This window comes from Rhinolophus sinicus, linkage group LG09 (assembly GCF_036562045.2).
Source record: "Rhinolophus sinicus isolate RSC01 linkage group LG09, ASM3656204v1, whole genome shotgun sequence".
In the NCBI taxonomy this organism is placed as follows: Eukaryota; Metazoa; Chordata; class Mammalia; order Chiroptera; family Rhinolophidae; genus Rhinolophus; species Rhinolophus sinicus.
Genome location: NC_133758.1, coordinates 42,708,477 through 42,728,008, shown reverse-complemented (window position 1 = coordinate 42,728,008; position 19,532 = coordinate 42,708,477). Strand labels below are relative to the sequence as shown.

The 19,532-nt window shown below is 39.9% G+C and overlaps 1 protein-coding gene across 1 annotated transcript in view; it reads left to right on the top strand.

Moving 5' to 3' along the window:
* Window positions 1-17,887, top strand: part of COLEC12 (collectin subfamily member 12) — a 177,797-nt gene extending 159,910 nt beyond the window's left edge. The window contains exons 8-10 of the mRNA XM_019741211.2: window positions 115-224; window positions 8,322-8,467; window positions 16,470-17,887. Coding sequence (XP_019596770.2) covers window positions 115-224; window positions 8,322-8,467; window positions 16,470-16,489 — 276 coding nt within the window. The 3' untranslated portion in view covers window positions 16,490-17,887. The remainder of the gene's footprint in view (window positions 1-114; window positions 225-8,321; window positions 8,468-16,469) is intronic.
* Window positions 17,888-19,532: the final 1,645 nt, after the last annotated feature.

Below are 19,532 nucleotides of genomic sequence, written 5' to 3'. Positions count from 1 at the left end.
ATGATTTGAGACGTCCACTTTTAAATTGTCCTGTTTTTCTAAATGTTGGAGGGGAAGGCCCCCAGGCATCTGTTCCAAGAAATACTAATGCACCGTTTCTGGTGTATGTTTCAGCAATGGATAAAAAAGCAGATGGTAGGGAGAGATAGCCACTGGATCGGCCTCACGGACTTGGAGCATGAAAGCGAATGGAAGTGGCTGGATGGGACGCCTCCAGAGTATAAGTGAGTACTCAGAAACTTCCAGACGGGTGGCCATACTCTCGCTGTTCTGTTTTTACCCCTTGCCTGATTCCCTACAATTTCTTCCTTAATGACCTTATGTCCTAGACACTTCTCACACTGAGGTTCCTGGTACCAGGTGTGTATTTCTATGCAGGGAAATTGTAGTTGAGACTCTATATGCTGTAAAGTAGGGTTTTTATTTCCATGGATTTTTATTCATTTCTGTGAAAAAAAAATCAGACTCATAAAACCACACAATATGGTACTTGTGGCTGCAACATTCTCTTTAAATGCTACTCTGAAGGAGAAGGAAGCCCAGACGACCTCAGGCACGTTCAGATTTCACCCCAGCCGTGTTTCCCACAAGGGCCAGGGAGCTCCCTGCAGGATAACACCATCCGTGCCCCTGACTCAGCTGGGCTTCTGGCCAGAGCAGGATTATAAACTACAGGATCTCGTACACACAGGAAGTTCAGGTGCACCACCAACAGAGGCATTTATGAGATAACCATCTCCTAAAGGTTTGAAGATTCCCTTGTGTGGTCCAATGTGACCTGAGTTCTCTAACGGCAGCAACAAAGAATAGAAGAGAAGCACGTCACAGTCCCTTCTCAGAGCGCCTAGGGGCACAGAGGTCTCCATGAGCCTCCTTCTAATCCAGATCCCAGGCGTCCACCATCCCTAATCCTACATAAGGGTCTAAAGATGACTAACCTGTGCCAATTGAAATTTCACTTTTTCTTACTCCTACTTTGCCTCTAACGGATATGAAAATATGCAGCCAACTGTAACAAATGAAGCAGAATTTATAAAAACCCACCTCTGAATCCTTTCTTTTGCTGGAGACAGAGAAGGCAGGCCCTATGGAGGTGCAAGTTTTTCCCCCAAAATAAGACCTAGCCAGACAATCAGCTCTAATGCGTCTTTTGGAGCAAAAATTAATATAAGACCGAGTCTTACTTTAATATAAGACTGGGTCTTTATAATATAATGTAATATAATATAATACAATATATAATAAATACGGGGTCTTACATTAATTTTTGTTTCAGAAGATGCATTTGAGCTGATTGTCCGGCTAGGTCTTATTTTTGGGGAAACGGTAGGTATGTGGGCGTTTCAGCTTTAGGAGCATGTCTGAGCATGTCCGGAGCTTGGAGGAGACCACAGCACCCGGAGAGGGGAAAGCAAGTGTCAGATGGGGTCACAGCATTGGGGCCGGACCTGGAGCAGTCAAGGAGCAGGAGGAAGTCAGAGGTGATGGAGGGGCCAGATAGAATTTTTTAAATGTTTCTGTGTGCGAGAATATAGGCACATGGGTTGACAAACAGGCTTCTCTGTACTTTTAAATTCTCCATGTGAAAAGCATGATTAGAGGATATAGATGGACCAGAACAAGGTCATTTCTTTAAAAGAGTGACCAAAAGTCAAGGTGCAACATTTGAAGATTTTACATCTGCTGAAGGTGAGCTTCAGACTAGCCCCAGGGCCTGACAGATGTCCTGTCTGCTCCCGCTGCACCTGTCCTTGGGGAGAGGAAGCGACACAACACCCTGACCCTTGGCAGTTTGTCAGGCGGAGGAGAGACCCAGCACCACAGAGGTGTACTTCAGGAGACTCAAGACAATTGTGAGAGTTGGCATCTACAGTCGGAGTAGTGGAGGGCTGGACGTAGGGATGGGAGGCAGAGATGATTCAAGGAAAAGATAAATCTGTGACTTTGACAGTCAAGAGCTGGTGGGGAGCTAAAAAAAAAAAAATCAGTCTCCTCTACTTTTCTCACAGCCATAAATGCAAAAAACTGGTCTGGGTTAGTTAGGCTCACTAAGAAATTCAATCATAAGCCTTCCTCCAAAAAAAAAATGGATTGGCCCACATGGAACGGATTGAGGAAAAATATTACTGTCTATGCCAGCTCTCCCAGGTGGATATTTTCTCCTCTTCCCCGGGATAAAGCAAGAAGGACATGATTTGGAAGGCGAGTGCCAGCATTGGTACCTGACCTGAAAAGAATTACGTCACCAGACACTTTCCTGGGGACTCTGTCCCCTGCCATAGCCACCCTGGAGCTTCTGCGAGTTTGGCTTCAGCACTCCAGCCACACCATAGACTGTGCTTCTCATTTTCCACCCAAAGTAATACATATACATGTAAAAAACCCCAGGATCCAATTTTAAAAGCAAGAATAAATTAGGCAGACATATTTGAGGTCTCAATAACTGTAGGCTAATATAACTTGACACAGAATAATAAACATTGCACAAACTAGAAAGAGAGCCAGTGCAACGAGTGGAGAGAGCACATGCCCAGGAGTTGATGGTCTGGGTTCTAGGACTTGACCCAGCATTCAACAGCTGCATGACATTGTGCGAGTTACTCAACCATGTAAAAGCTCCACATCCTCATCGAGAAACAAGTAGTACAAAAGGACCTACATCGGTATTGTGAATGTTAAATGAGATTATGTGTTAATACACACACACACACACACACACACACACACACACCAGGGGTGCCAAATAAATGTACACACATTTTAAGAGATGGTCACTGTTGCTCAAGCAGTAGTTCGCCGTAATCTGAAGTGTCTGGATGCTGATGGTAACCACTTTGAGCACCTCTTGTAATTGCAGAAGTCATATGTGACTTGTATTCATCTTTTGTTATCGGTATATACTGAGTATTACAATTTTAATAGTTTTTTCCTTTCTTAAAATGTGTATACATTTTTGGCACTGTGTGTGTTTGTGTGTGTGTGTGTGTGTGTGTGTGTGTGTGTGTGTGTGTATGATGCCTCATATATATATGGCATCTAGTACAGTGCTTGGTTCATGGGAAGTGTGCAAGAAATGTCACCTGCTAGAATAGATATTATTAATACTATTCCTAATTAATAGAAATACTATTAGGAATACTATTCCTAATTCCTACTAATCCTAATTATTTTCATATCAGTCAGTAATTGTAGAATAAATTACTTAGCATTTATATATTACACAGTATCCTGACTGAGATGCCACACCCAGCATGTCTCAGATCTCACAACAGGTTTGTGAAGAAGACAAGAAGTACATTCTCTGCCCTGGGCTAGGATGGGGACTGGATGTCAGGCTGTCAGGGTTTTCCCATCAGTGGACCTCTCTCCAAATACTTCCCCATCTCTTCAGGCTCACCTTTACCCTCCTTCCTCTTTGCTTCTGTGGCCTCCAAACACTGGCTCATTTGCTTCCCTTTCCACTGCCACAGATTTCCTCTGACCCTTTTTACACACACACACACACACACACACACACACACACACACATACACATATACACTCACTCACAAGCCCTTTTGAAATTGTTCAGGGTTTTGTGGTTACTGTTAAAGAGGAAACAGACAAAGGATAAAAGGCTCTCTCTTCCTCTTGCAACCTCCCCATTATTTATGCTAAGATCTGGCTGAGAAAGACAGCTCTGGAATAAACAGACAGAAAGCAACTGTACTATGGGATGGATACGAAAGGCTTAGGGCACACACAGACTTGAATTAAGACTTATTCCCTTAAAACATATGACCTGATTCACTGAATCTTAGGATCAGCTACTGAGGAAAAGGTCGGCGTGAGAAACAATCTGCGATGTCTCAGAACAGGGTCCTAGATGCTTTGGGTCCACATACAAATACAATTCCAACAGAAGGACTACAGGCTGACATGCATTGCCAAGATGTCATTTGCCAACTAAATACATGGGTTTTAAAAATCACCTATCAGCAAATCTCAGTACTAGGAATACAAAATAAAACCTATAATCCTTTTCAAGAGAAGACAGCTGGCCATCACTCACACACACACACACACACACACACACACACACACTGTCCTTATTTTCCTCATTTCACCACAGCCCTGTGAAAATGGCATCCCTGGCCAGCACCAGCCCCCTGACTGGAGATTGGGATCCACTGGCCCCTAAACTTGTGATAAAATCCAGTGAATTATCCTGGATCACTCACTGTGAGCCGGCTTCCGTGCTGGTCTGGAGGATCTTTCCCAGAGTGTGTGGGCAGCAATACGAGTGAGAGGTATTGTTGTTCTCGTCATGCAAACAATCTGATTTCCAAGACCATGGCACATCAAGAAGACATACATACCAACCCTAAATGTGGACACCGCAAAGAGCAGAGCTTCAAAGGAGATTTCAACATTCTCCTCTCAGTAACTGGTAGAACAAGTAAATAGAATAACCAGGAGGGGTGTAGTAGACACTATCAACTGACCTGACTTCATGCATATTATGGAACATTTCACCCAACAACTACAAAGACACATGCTTTTCAAGTGCTTCTGGTACGTTCACCAAGATAAACTATTAATATATGCTAGGCCATCAAACAAGTCTCAATAAATATAAAAGCAATGGAAGTATACAGAGTATGTTCTCTCACAAAAACAAAATTAAATTAGAAACCAATAACAAAAAAATAGCTGTAAAATCTCCAAAAATATTTGGAAATTAAAGGACACATTTCTAAATAAGAAGACATCACCAAAGAAATTTTCAAATGTTTCAAAGAAAAGGAAAACACTACATATCAAGCTTTGGGGGAGGCAGCTAAAACGGTGTTTAGAAGGGCATTTATAGCTTTAAAACGATTATATTAATCAAAGTTTTTAAGATGAAAATCAATGCTCTAAGCTACTTTCTGAAGGTAGAAGAAGAGCAAATTAGTCCCAAAGAAGGAAGGAAACAAAAAGGACTAGAAAGCAATGGAACAGAAAACAAACCAGAGAGGATCAGGGAAACCAGGAGCAAGTCACAGCTGATCTGTCTCTGCTTGAGGGAATACATGCAGGGACAGCGTTTGGCAGAGGCTGTCACTGTTCCCGGAGGCTGGTAGCCTGGGGACACCAATGGGACGTGCAGACTCTGCCCACTGGCTTGGAGCAGAACTGTAATGCAGCCTCTTAAGGCCTTTCCTGCCCACTCCGCTTGTAGTTGCCCACCTGAGATCACCAGAGATGTGATATTCTTCCTGAGGGTTTCCCAAAATACACCTGCATATCCTTTATTCTTCCTGCCCATTCCTTGGTCCCGCACTTGGTGGGCGTATGCTGTTACGTTAGGAGTCACAGCTTTCAATCTCTACATCACAAAGGTAAACAACATGGGTTGCCTTTCTGTCCACGCAGACTGCTCCAGATAATATTACATGTGGTTTTAGAATAGCGAGCCAGGGAATGAATGGTGGGGACCACAAGGGAACCCTCGGTATCATCTAATTCAGTAACAACTCACTCTGGCCCCTGCTTCATGTTTCTATCAGAGTGGCACTGGCTTAGGCCACTAGAGAGAAGTCTTCTACGGCACAGACCCCTACAGTGGGAGAAAATTCTACAGCAAAGAAACTTATCACTAGCAAGATTTTCCTGTTTTGAGGCCAGGCTTTTACCAGCAGAATTTTCTTGACCATGCAGTCAATCTTGTGGTCGATGAGAAAGTACTAAGTTATGAGGTTGTAAGGGGTGATTCCCAAGATTGAGAGTTTGCGTTCTGCCTCTATTAGGGTCAACCCTGAATCCAGGGGATGTGGGGTAGAGGGGCAGGGGTGGGGGGGTTATACCCAGTAGCTGATGTGCTTGTGTGTTTCCAGCTCCCTAGAGCAGTGAATCCAAGTGCTTTCAAGGTCCGTAGTGTACTTATAATATACTCAACCACTTCTGTGATGTGTGTATTATGTGGGATTCAGGGATTTTCAGCCCAGGCCTCTACCATTCTTTTCCCGGAATTTATCCATGAATGAGGTTGTGCTATTTAAGCTGAATTTTTTCTCCAAAATATGTATATTCTGTTTATCTGACATGTTCTGTTCTATTACAGACATGCAGACTGAAAGGGCTTGCCACAAATCATTTCATAAGATTTTAGCTTATCCAAAGAGATGCTTTGAGACTCTGAGTGCTCACTCTACAAGACAAACTTGTCCCTGCAGCCTGGCTTCAACATGTATCCACACTCATCCCACCTCAGTCACTCTGCAGTCACTTCACAGAACTGCATTCTGCTTCTAGTCCTAAAGGAAAACCTTGAACTCTGTATATGAAGAATTCCAATGACCTGGAAAAACAAATGGGGAATGGTGAAAAGATTATCTGCTTTCTTGTCAGTCAGTTATCTTTATGTCTACTCTGTAAATCCCTTTTACCTACTTAAAATAACAAGGAAATGTCGAGGGGAAAATATTAAGCAAGTCTTATATCAGAAATCATATTTATACAATTCTCCAATTAACTGAAAGATAACGACTATCAAATGTCCCATCATTATACATTCAGGAATCACAGATCTCAAATTCAGTAAACAAAATTGGAATCGAACCCCCTCACATTACTGGCAGAAATAAAGTGTACATCAACAAGAGCAAACTGCTCAGGCATCATTGCCATTTCCAGAGAGGTTCTTCACAGTGGACAGAAATACACAGAAAAGCATCCATGTGAAAGGAAACCATTTTTCCTTCCAACTTCATCTCTCTCGGGCATCACTGTGGCAGTCAGAGATTTTTAATCCATTTGTTTCTTGCCTGTTACGTACTAAATTCTGTAGACAGAGGGCTGGGACTCTGTCTGTTCTCCACCCTGCTGTGTTGCCATCACCTAGAATTATCCCTGACCCAGATTATGTGCTCTGTGGCTATCTGTTGAGTGAAAGACTTTCTAACTCTCCCTTCTAAGTATCATCCCATTTTTGCTCTCATTAGTTGGCAATTTCAACTGAATTACCTTTTCACCACTGGATTTATTTATGTGAGGTCACTTTTCATTTTTCAAAAATCCCAAAATATGCATTTGGTGTGGGGGTATCCATTCTATCTTGTTGCCCCGCCCTTTGACTGTAAATTTCAACTGTCCTTTTCCACTGCCCTCTGATTTTGCTGGTTTTATTGTCAAAACATGTAGGGCAATATGGGCTCTGTCCCCAGGTGGCCCTGGGACACCCCACGGCTGATGGAGTCCTGAGTCATAGTTTATGGGAAGCACGGCCTGATGAAATGTGCTCTTTCAGACCCTTCATGTGAGTGAGGCAAGCCTGTCCTCTCAGCAGTAACCACAGGCTTCTGTGTAAGACCTGCTGCTTAGAGAAAATTTAGCTTTCCAGTTTCAAGTCTTGGAAACACATGTAATTTACTGCATAGAAATAGAATCCAGAACAACGAACCCTGGCAAAGTGGTGATTTGAGCAGTAGCATCCAAGTTAACCAGCCCCAAGTGAAACTCATCCTAAAGAAAACTTGTTTTTAAGAATCTCTCTTCCCAAAAAGGCAGTGAAGTGTATGAGTCATTTTCAGTAAGATTAAATTACTATTTCTTTCTAAAGCAATCAACCATTTACAATTTAGCCAGACAACCATAACCAAGTGTTTGTAATTGTAGGTTCTTGTAACTGTACATCAAGGGTCTCTTCCTTTCTCTGCCTGACTCTTTGACTTGTTAGAGAAGCAAGGTATCAAACTGTACAAGGATCCCTCTGGGTTCTCACCAGAGTGTGTGCGTGTATGTGTGCTGTGTGTGTATCATGTCCTCAAAGTGCATACATATTCACACACAAATACTTACACACATGCCCAGAAGCCATCCTTACAGTACACACTAGAAAATTCTCATTCATCTGACTGTGTTAAAGAAAGATTTACCCCCTAAGCACTGTGATGAGGCAGCTCAATGAGTTGATTTCATTGTGACAAAGATAACAAGCCTGTAGGGAGATGCTGCGATACACACAGCAGGCAGACCTTGGTGCCAGACCACCGCAATAAAGTATCGCAATAAAGCGAGTCATCATCTTTTTGCTGGGAGAGTCTTGCCTTCAATGTGTAAAAAATACATCTGTGAAGCATATAAAGTGGAGTGCAATAAAACAAGGTATGGTGGTGTACTCTGCAAAACAGCGGATTCTCATTCTGAATCAGAGTATGCATGGATTTTTAAACAGTGCATTCTCATTCCAGGACAAATGACATGCTTCAGTTTTGTTTTCTATATTTCTCTGCTGCTTTGGATAAAGATAATTTCTGCATGACTTTGAAAGTAACACTCAATATCTGTTTTGTTATAAGAAATTGGAAAGCTGGACAGCCAGATAATTGGGGCTATGGCCATGGGCCAGGAGAAGACTGTGCTGGGCTGATTTACGCTGGGCAGTGGAACGATTTCCAGTGTGAAGAGATCAATAACTTCATATGCGAAAAAGACAGGGAAACAGGTAAGCAATAGAGGGGATTTAAGAGGGAGCTGCAGAGCTTATATGCTATTAAAGGGTAAGAGGGTTCTGAATGCAGGCTCTGTAATTGGGCTTCAGTCCTGGCTCTGCCACTTACTAGCTGGGCAGATTATTAACCTCAAGGGAACCCCTCATAATGGGGTTATTGTGAGGACATAATAATAAATGTGCCTAATGTATAGGAAGTACTCAATAAATATTAAACTAACTGGCCTAGGTCATTACCTTATAATATTGTCAGTCAATTGTTCTTTAACATATGGTACCAATGTTATATCTTTTTCATAGCATTCCATACACAGACAATTCAGGTAGCCAAGCATTTAATTTCACATGTATTTATTGAGCACTTACTATGGGCCAGATGCTGTGCTAGATAATGGAGGGATGTAGTGTATAAGTTAATAAGCCAAAGAGGCTTTGGAGATTTTTTTCATTTCAAAATATACTTATCTAAAGCTTCATTTAATACACGGCCGTTTTTGAAATGTAGCCTCTTAGTTTTCTTAATCAGAATTAGATTTAAAAGTTTGTGATGGGAAAAGGAAGAAATGGGGAGTGAATGCTAATAGGTATGGTGTTTCTCTTTGGGGTGATAAAAGTATGCTAAAATATTAAATAGTTCTAAATTGTACAACTTTCTGAATATTATAAAAACCAATGAATTGTATACTTTAAATGGGTGAAATTATGTGATATGTGAATAAAGCCTTTATTTAACAAGTTGGCAGGAGAACTCAGAGGGCGGGCACTGTCTGGGCACTCTCCCTCTGCCACGCCCCACAGCACCAGTATCTTTTGGAGGGGACCTTTTACACATATCTGGTGCCCCGGGTGTTTCCATCTACTTCCCAGGGGACACCCCATGATCACCTGGCTCTGGTGGCCAGCAGGGCTTGCATTCCTGAGTCCCATGGGACTGTAATAAATGGAGAGACAGTTCTTGGCCAGCTGCCACCCCCAGGACACCGTGCACACAGTACACTGAAACATACCCCCAGTCTTACTGTGAAAGAGGCCTGTTCGATTGTCCTGGAGCTTCAACAAGAGGGGCACACATCTAGGGAATTACTGAGGCCAGTGGAAGCCATCTTTGCCTTCTCCCTCTGCCTCACTACAGGTCACTGGTATTTCCCAGAAAGGAGCTTGTACACTCATCTGGTGCCCTAATCTTTGCGACAACTGCTTGGGAAACACTTCTAGATCACCCAGCTCTAATGGCCACTGAGACATACACTTGCAGTCCCACAGGACTGTACATATTTGCATATTTTAAAAGCTGCTGACTGAGGATCTGACTTCCAATCAGCCTGAATCTAAGGTGCTGACTGAGATCCTCCCCTTTGGGACACTGACAAGTCTTGGAACACCCTCAACTAGGAGCCACTAAATATAAATTAGGCTGCTTGGATAATGACAAAGATTTGAGAGACAAAACTAAGAGTTAGGGCAGGGTTGAATGATAACGTTCATCTCCTACATGAGCCTACTCCCTCACGACTGGGAGAGGTGGCTCTTTTATCTAATGCATAGAAACCAATGCAGAGAATCAAGGAAAATGAAGTAAGAGAAATGTGTTTTAAACAAAAGAACAAGATAAATACCTCAAAAAGTCCTTAATGAAATGGAGATAAGTTACCTGATAAAGAGTTCAAAATAACAGTCCTAAAGATGCTCACCGAACTTGGGAGAAGAAAGAATGGACACAGTGAGAACTTCAACAAAGAAATAGAAAATATAAGGAAGTACCAAACAGAAGTCACAGAGCTGTAGAATACAGTAACTGCACTGAAAAATATACGAGTGAGGTTCAACAGTATAGTAGATGTTGCAGAGGAAAGGATCAGTGAATTCAATGAAAGGGCAGTGGAACTCACCTAATCAATCAGCAAAAAGAAAAAAAGAATTTTAAAAAAGTGAAATAGCTTAAAGGACTTATGAGAAATCAAGTGGACCAACATTTGCATTATAAGGGTCCCAGAAGGGAAAGTGAGAGAGAAAAAAAAAGGAACTTATTTGAAGAAATAATGTCTGAAAACTTCCATAACTTGGGGAAGGAAACAGATACCCAAATTGAGGAAACCCAGAGAGTTCCAAAGAAGAGGAACCCAAAGAGACCCATACCAACACACATTATAATTACAATGCCAAAAGTTAAAGACAAGGAGAGAATATTAAAAGCAGCAAGAAAAAAACAACTTGTTACGTACAAGGGAACCCCATGAAACTATAAGCAGATTTTTTTTCAGCAGAAAGTTGGCAGGTCAAAAGAGAATAGCATGATATATTCAAAGTGATGAAAGAAAAAGAACTTCCAACCAAGAGTACTCTACCCCACAAAGTTGTCCAGAACTGAAAAAGAGATTAAAAAGTTTTCCAGATAAACAAATGCTAAAGGAGTTCATCATCACTAGACCAGCTTTACAAGAAATGTTAAAGGGAATTCTTTAAGATGAAAAGAAAGGGTGGTAATTAGTAATAGGAAAATATGTGAATGCATAAATTTCACTGGTAAAGATATATGTAGCAAAATTAAGAATAATCTCATATTGTAAAGATGGTGGATTAATCACTTATAAAGTTAGTATGAAAGTTGAAAGTAGTGAAAATAACTAACTACAATAATTTGTTAATAGAGCCACAAGAGAAAAAGACGTAAATTGTGACATCAAAAACATAAAACATAGCAGGGGAGAGTAAAACTGTAGAGCTTTATAATGTAATCAAACTTAAGTTGGGCCAGAGCCCAGTGGCTCAAGTGGTTGGAGCGCCATGCTCCTAACGCCAATGTCACCAGTTCGAATCTCACATGGGCCAGTGAGCTATACCCTCTATAGCTAAGATTGTGAATAACAGCTCTCCCTGGAGCTGGGCTGCTGTGAGCAGACAGAGGTCGGTGTAAGCTACTGTGGGGTGCCGTGGGCTGCCCGGTTGCCATGAGCTGCCGTGAGTTGCTGTGAGTTGCTGTGGGCAGCTGACCGGAAAAAACTTAAGTTGTTAATAACTTAAAATACACTGCTATAAGTTATATGTAAGCTTCAAGAAAACAAAACAAAAACCTATAGTAGATACACAGAAAATAAAGTGAAAAGGATCTAAGCATACTACTAAAAAAAAATCATCAAATCACAAAGGAGGAGAACAAGAGAAGAAAGGAACAGAGAAAGTACAAAATGGCCAGAAAACAGTTAACAAATGGCAATAAGTACATACTTATCAATAATTACTTTAAATGTAAATGGACTAAATTCACCAATCAAAAGACAGAGAGTGGCTGAATGGATAAAAATACAAGACCCATCTACAAGGTGTTATCAAAAAATATGACAAATGTTTAAATTTTAAAAAACTTTATTACACTAAAAGACACGTTGCCAGTAATCCCCCTCAAAATACTCCCCCTCACTTTGAACACACTCATCTCATCATTCTTGCCACTTTCTGAAGCAGTTCTGGAAGTCCTCTTTCATGTCTTCAGTTGCGCTGTCATAGTTGCCTCAATGTTCTGAATCGATTCAAAACGTTTTCCTTTCATGGTCATTTTGACTTTGAAGTCAGCAGTCACATGGTGCCATATCTGGTAAATAAGTGGACACATTGTAATGTTTTGGGCAGAAATTACCATACCAGAAGCAATGTGTGACACAGAGCATTGTCATGATGGAGAATGAAGTGAAGACACTCATGAAAGAGGACTTCCAGAACTGCTTCAGAAAGTGGCAAAAACGATGGGATAAGTGTGTCCGAACAAGGGGAAGTAATGGCAATGTGTCTTTTACTGTAATAATTTTTTTTTATTTAAACATTCACTATATTGTTTGATCACACCTCATATATGCTGACTACAAGAGATTCACCTCAATGAAGGACACACAGAGAATGAAAGAAAGGGGTTGAAAAAAGATATTCCATGCGAATGGAACCAAAAGAAAGTTGGGGTAGCTATATTTGTATCACACAGAACAGACTTCAAAACAAAGACTATAATAAGAGACAAACAAGGGTATTACATAATGATACAATGTCAATCCAACATGAGGATATAACATTAGATATAGAAACACCTAAATATATAAAGCAAATATTAACAGAAATACAAAGAATCATTAAGAGACTATTATGAACAATTATATACGCACAAATTGGACAATTGAAAAGAAAGAAATTCCTAGAAATATACAACCTATCCAAACTGAATCATGAAAAAATAGAAAATCTGAATGGATCAATTACTGGTAAGGAGAATGAATCAGTAATCAAAATCCTCCCAACAAACAAACATCTAGGACCAGATGGCTTCACTGGTAAATTCTACCAGACATTTAAAGAAGAATTAATACCAGTCTTTCTCAAACTCTTCCAAAAAATAGAAGAGCAAGGAACACTTCCAAACTTATTTTACAAGGCCAGCATTTTCCTGATAGCAAAGCCAGATAAGGACACCACAAGAAAAGAAAATTATAGGCCAAAATCCCTGATGAATATAGATGTAGATATGCTCAACAAAATATTAGCAAACTGAATTCAACAATAAATTTAAAGAATTATACACCATGATCAAGTGAGATTTACTCCATGGATACAAGGATGATTTAACATCTTCAAATCAGTGTGATACACCACACTAACAAAATGAACGATAAAAATCATATGATTATCTCAATAGATGCAGAAAAAGCATTTGATAAAATTCAACATCCATTTATGACAAAAACTCTCAACAAAGTGAGTATAGAGGGAACATACCTTAAAATAATAAAGGCCATTTATTGCAAGCCCACACCTAACACCATATGCAATAGTGAAAAGCTGAATTCTTCTCCTCTGAGATCAGGAGCAAGACAAGAATACCCCTCTTGCCATTTTTATTGAACACAGTATTGGAATAAAATTCTAATTGTCTTAGCCAGAGCTATTAAGAAAAAGAATAAAAGGTATCCAAATCAGAAAGGAAGAAGTACAACTGTCACTATTTGCAGATGACATATTATACAAAGAAGACCCTAAAGACTCCTCCAAAGAACTGTTAGATCTAATAAATTAATTCAGTAAAGTTGCAAGATATAAAATTTGTTGTGTTTCTATACACTATAATGAACTATCAGAAAGAAAAATTAGGAAAATAATCCCATTTATAATTATATCAAACAGAATACCTAGGAATAAATTTAACCAAGAAAGTAAAAGACCTGTACACTGAAAACAATAAGACAGTGATGAAAGAAATTGAAGACGACACAAATAAATGGCAAGATATTCCATGCTCATGGATTGGAAGAATTAATATTGTTAAAATGTCCATACAACCCAAAGCAGTCAACAGATTCAGTGCAATTCCTATCAAAATTCCAATGGCATTTTTCACAGAAATACAACAAACAATCCTAAAATTTGTATGGAACCACAAAAGACCCCAAGTAGCCAAAGCAATCTTGTGAAAGAAGAATAAAGCTGGAGGCATCACACTTCCTGATTTCAAACTATATTACAAAGCTATAGTAATCAAAACAGTATAGCACTGGCATAAAAAACAGATAATAGATAGATGGAACAGAATAGAGAGCACAGAAATAAGCCCATGCATATATGGCCAATTAATTTATGACAAAGGAACCAAGAATATACAATGGGAAATGACCATCTCTTTAGTAAATGGTTTTGGGAAAACTGAATATCGACATGCAAAGGAATGAAACTGGACCACTATCTTACACATACACAAAAATTAACTCAAAGTGGATTAGCAACTTCAATGTAAGACCTGAAACCATGAAACTCCTAGAAGAAAACAGGCAGTAAGCTCCTTAACATCTATCTTGGCAATGATTTTTTTGGGGGCAAGGGGTTTACATCAAAAGCAAGGAAACAAAAGCAAAAATAGACACAAGTAGAACTACATCAAACCAAAAAGCTTCTGCTTAGCAAAGGAAACCATCAAAAAATGAAAACACAGCCTAGAGAATGGGAGAAATTTTTGCAAATCATAGATCTGATTGGGGACTAATATCCAAAATATATAAAGAAGTCATACAACTCTAGCAAAAAAGCAGTCAATCCAATTAAGAGATGGGAGATGATCTGAACAGACACTTTTCCAAAGACAAAGAGATGGCCGGCCAACAGGTAAAGATGCTCAACATCACTAATCATCAGGGACCTACAAATCAAAGCCACAATGAGATAGTACCTCACATCTGTTAGAATGGTCATTACAAAAGAAAAGAAAATGAGTGTTGGCAAAGATGTGGAGAAAAGGGAACCCTTATGCACTGTTGATGGGAATGTAAATTGGTACAGCCACTATGGAAAACAGTATGCAGATTCCTCAAGAAATTAAAAATAGAACTACCGTATGATCCAACAATTCCACTTCTGGGTATTTATCCAAAGGAAATGAAACACTAACTTGAAAAGATATATGCACCCCCATGTTTATTGCAGCATTATTTACAATAGGCAAGACATTGAAGCAACCTAAGTGTCCATCAATGGATGAATGGATAAAGAAAATGAGATACACACACACACACACACACACACACACACACACACACACACACACACAGATGGACTTACTATTCAGCCATGAAAGAGAAGGAAATCTTGCCAATCTTGCCATTTAAGACAACATGAATGGACCATGAAGGCATTATGCTAACTGAAATAAGTCAGACAGAGAAAGACAAATGTGGTAGGATCTCATATGTGGGACCTGAAAAGAGACAAACAAAAAACAGAACTCATAAGTTCAGAGACCAGACAGGTGGTTGCCAGAGGCAGTGAGTGGTGGGGTAGGCAAAATGGGTGAAGTGGGTCAAAAGATACAAACTTCCAGTTATAAAATAAGTTATGGAGATATAATGTACAGTATGGTGTTGATAATACTGTATTATATATTTGATAGTTGCTTAAAGAGTAAATCTTAAAAATTCTCATTACAAGAAAAAAAGTTTTTTAAACTATGTCTAGTAATGCATGTTAACTAGACTTATTGTGGTGATCATTTTGCAATGCAGTTTACCCTTGAACAACACTGGCTTGAACTGCATGGGTCTACTTACACGCAGATCTTTTTCAATAAATATATAATCAGCCCTCCATCCTCGGGCTTCATATCCACAGATTGAAAACAGTATTTGTATGGAAAACAGTATCTATGATCTGTGGTTGGGAATCTCTGAATGCAGAGGGCTAACTGTATGTATTGTTTGATGCTATTTTACATTATGGACCTGAGTATCTGACAACTTTGGTATCTCCAGAGGGTCCTAGAACCAGTTCCCTGCAGATACTGCAGGACAACTCAAGTTTGGGGGGAGTCAAAAGTTATATGCAGATTTTTGACTATGTGGGAGATTGGCATCCCTAACCCCCACATTACTCAAGGTCAACAATATATACAAATATCAAATCATTATTTTCTACACCTGAAAGTAATATAATATTATATGTCAACTACATCTCAATTTTGTTTAAGTTGGTTGTATGTAGAAATTTCAAATATATTGTGCTCAATTTATTTTTGATAGTAACTGGGGCACAAATGATCCATATATCCACTCAACACACATATATTGAATACCTTTGGTATGTCAGGCACTGGTCCAAGTGTTGGGGGTCTCAAGAAGCATAAGGAACTCCCATTGTGGTCCACTGCAGGGAAGGAACACAAACACCTAAACAGGAAATTATAGTAGAGGGTGACAAACTACCCAGATTTGTCATTTTTTTTGCCTTGTTTGGCCATTTAGGATTTGAGTTGGGTTGGGACTAGGTTTTCCCAGAATGGGCCCCTTCAAAATGAAACTTACCTTTTCTTAATCTGAATAAGAGCTTCAAGGCATTTCTTTGAAAAAATAAACATTATTGAATGATGTATTTTGGGATCATTCTATAAAAAAATACATGTTCCTTTTTTTGAATTGTACATTAACGTTATTCTTTTTTAAAAAAACTAACACCCATCCTTTTTCCTCTCTTTTAGTACTATCATCTGCATTATAATGGACTGTGATGTAATAATTTTCAGACGGTTCTCAAAGGCAAAGGATACGTCTTTCTGATTGCATTACCTTCTCACCAGGTTGAAAAAAAGCACTGAAAACCAATTACTGAAAACATTGAAAGTGAATGATCTTTACCATCTACCATTACTCAAGGACTTTGGAACTGAAATGTTCCCTCAGTATGAGATATTAATTTTCAGTATGGAAATGGACTGAATCACATAGATTTTTCAGCCAGTAACTAACTATACAGTTATGCAAATCGTATCTTCCAAAGTATGGAATGTTCGGATCATACAAAGATTATCACCGGTTGTTGGGCTTTAGGGAGAACTTAAACATATACTGTGTAAACAGTACCTTACATTTCTAAAATCCCAAATGTAGGAAAAATATGCAGACATAGAGATATATAGGCCAACTCTTAATTATATGAAATATACTTAAAGAGCTTTTAAAACTGTATTTTTGTACAAAATATTTGCCTTTTTTACAATTTTTTCCTTTTTTTTTTTTTTTTTTTGGTCATTTTACCAATATGATACCTGGAGCCAAAGAAAACAATAATGGTACTAATAAAAACTCATAGGGTTTCTTGTCAGATTTAACTGTACCCAGTGGCAACGAATTTTTTTCAGTTCTGGTTTAAAAATAATAATGAAATATATGTGTATACATATATTTTTTTAATGTATCATTTCCTCAGAGGAGTCAATCACTTGAACTGTCGAGAACTACCCTTACAGATTTTGCCAGTATAGGTCAAGCCTAAGGATATACAGGGCTCAAAGTCAGGTGGCTGTGCATTGAGCCCACCAACACTCCAGCTGTGTGCCTGGCGGCCCAGAGGAAGTGGTTAACTCAGGATGTGAATCTCCTTCATTTATGTGGATTCAGGGTGGTAGACAGGCATCTGTTGGGAAAGGCAGAGCACCAGAATCTGGCTTTCTAGAAGGCCCTGTTTTATGGCTGAGGTATGAATATACTTGGTATCAGACCTGTACCAGAGCTGATACTGACTGTCAAGAAAGTATGGCGTCACATCAGCGATTGGCAGAGATGCTGGAAACAGCTGTGTGCTACCTGGAAAGTTTGTGTTTCCTGAAATCAGGTTCTAAAAAAACAAAATTCCAAGGCCTATGCATGACGAAATGCAAGGATAACCTTTTGGCTACTATGTTGAACTCATGCAAAGAACCTTTTCCTCTGAGCCTGTCTTCTACTACTTCTTGATATGCCATTCAAAAATCTAACATGAAATGTACTGATATAACTGATGCTCAAAGGTAAGATTTCCGTCCAACAGATTCTCTCTCCTCCCTTCCAAGGCTTCCCAAGCAGTGCTGCTACCCATCCCAAATACAACAGTAAAAGAATAAAGACAGTTTGACTTTCACACCTGCAGCCGTGTAGCCTGTGTTGTCTTGCCCCTGGTCACCATTCATGCCATCTTCACAGCACAGGAACAGTCATTTCCTCAGCACCTTTATGCACTGCTGTCCTGTCCGTGTGGCCTGGTCAGGCTGGCAGGACCAACCATCACCTGGGCCCTGCAACACAAAGCAGGAACTGAACTCTGGTACCTCTTCAGTCTCAAGACCTTTTATAGACTAAACTCAATCCTCTTTTTCACCCTCCTCCTGATTTTTAGACATCAATTAAGATTCATGCTCAGAAGCAACTTGAAATTAAATGTCTGATGCCAACATCAGAAGAGAATAGTGCTAGCTCTGAGGCTGAGGTGGTTCCTCTCCCAGCCCTAATAAAAACTTAGAGTGCATATCATTTGTCAAGCACTGTATGAGGACTTCAGTCATGATCTCAGGTCATCCTCCCAGCAGCCCTGTGAAGCAGGCCTTACTACACTCCCCATTTTACAGAGAAAGCAGGGGCTCAGGGAGGTGACGTGATTTGTTGGGTCACACCATCACCAAGGAGTGATGCAGGATTCAGACTCGAGCTTCGAAAATGTTCTAATTTTATTTAAGAACCAGCATCCTTCTTAATAACACACTGAATGAAATCAGATGACTATCACACAGAAGAATATGCCTGATCTACTCCTTTATGTATTTAGCTGTTTATATACCAGGTTTCTATTCGCCCACTCACAACTGATACTCCTTTGCGGGGAGTTTTGGTAAATACGATGAGATCTTCGGGCACCTGACTTACTACATGCTATGAGAAGATGGAAAACATTTTTGTTTTTAAATGGCTCTTGAAAGAATGAATGCACAGCCAAGGGGGGAAAAAACAAACTTTTTTTCCTCATCGATAATCAGTGTTCATCAACTCTCCCCTATTCTTCCAATTTGTAGCAGTTAGAGTTGAAGTTAAAGCCAACAACAAATATTAATAGCTGGTCCCATTCTAAAAAACCAGATGTATAAGGAAGTGCAAAGCTATGTAAATCAGGTAACAATACCAAGCATGTGTATTTTGCCTAAAATTACAAACCTGATCTCTTCTTAAAAAGTACGCATATTAACTGATTTATGGCTCGAAATCACACAATCATAATAGTTTAAATATATTTAGCACCTTCCCATACATTGTCCCCACACTAGGAGTCAGGAAACGGAAGCTAATTGTAAGACTTGACCAATGCCCATGCTGCTGTCACAAGGCACTTTCCAAACTGCAAATCTGATCAGTTTCCTTGTTCTCCCATTCCCCAAATAGAAGTCCATCCTAATCCTTACCCCAGCTTCCATAGGATCTGAGTTGCCTGCAGGACATACATGCAGGACCGGGTTCCCAGGCACACCTCCAACCTTCCCTCCAGCTGCAACCCCGCCTGCCCTCGCCACACACCCGAACAGCCTTACAAGCCACCTGCACTTTTCCTCCATGCTCTTGCTTACGCCATACTAGACCTGGATTTCCTTCCCTACCATTTTTTTTTAACCTGGAATATATCTCCTTTAAGTCTGAGCTCAAACATCACTTCGTATCTGAATCCTTTTGCAACAAACCATTCTGAAGGTAGAGCTGATTCCTCCTGCCAGGCCAAATGCTATGCACAAGTGCTGTGGGTA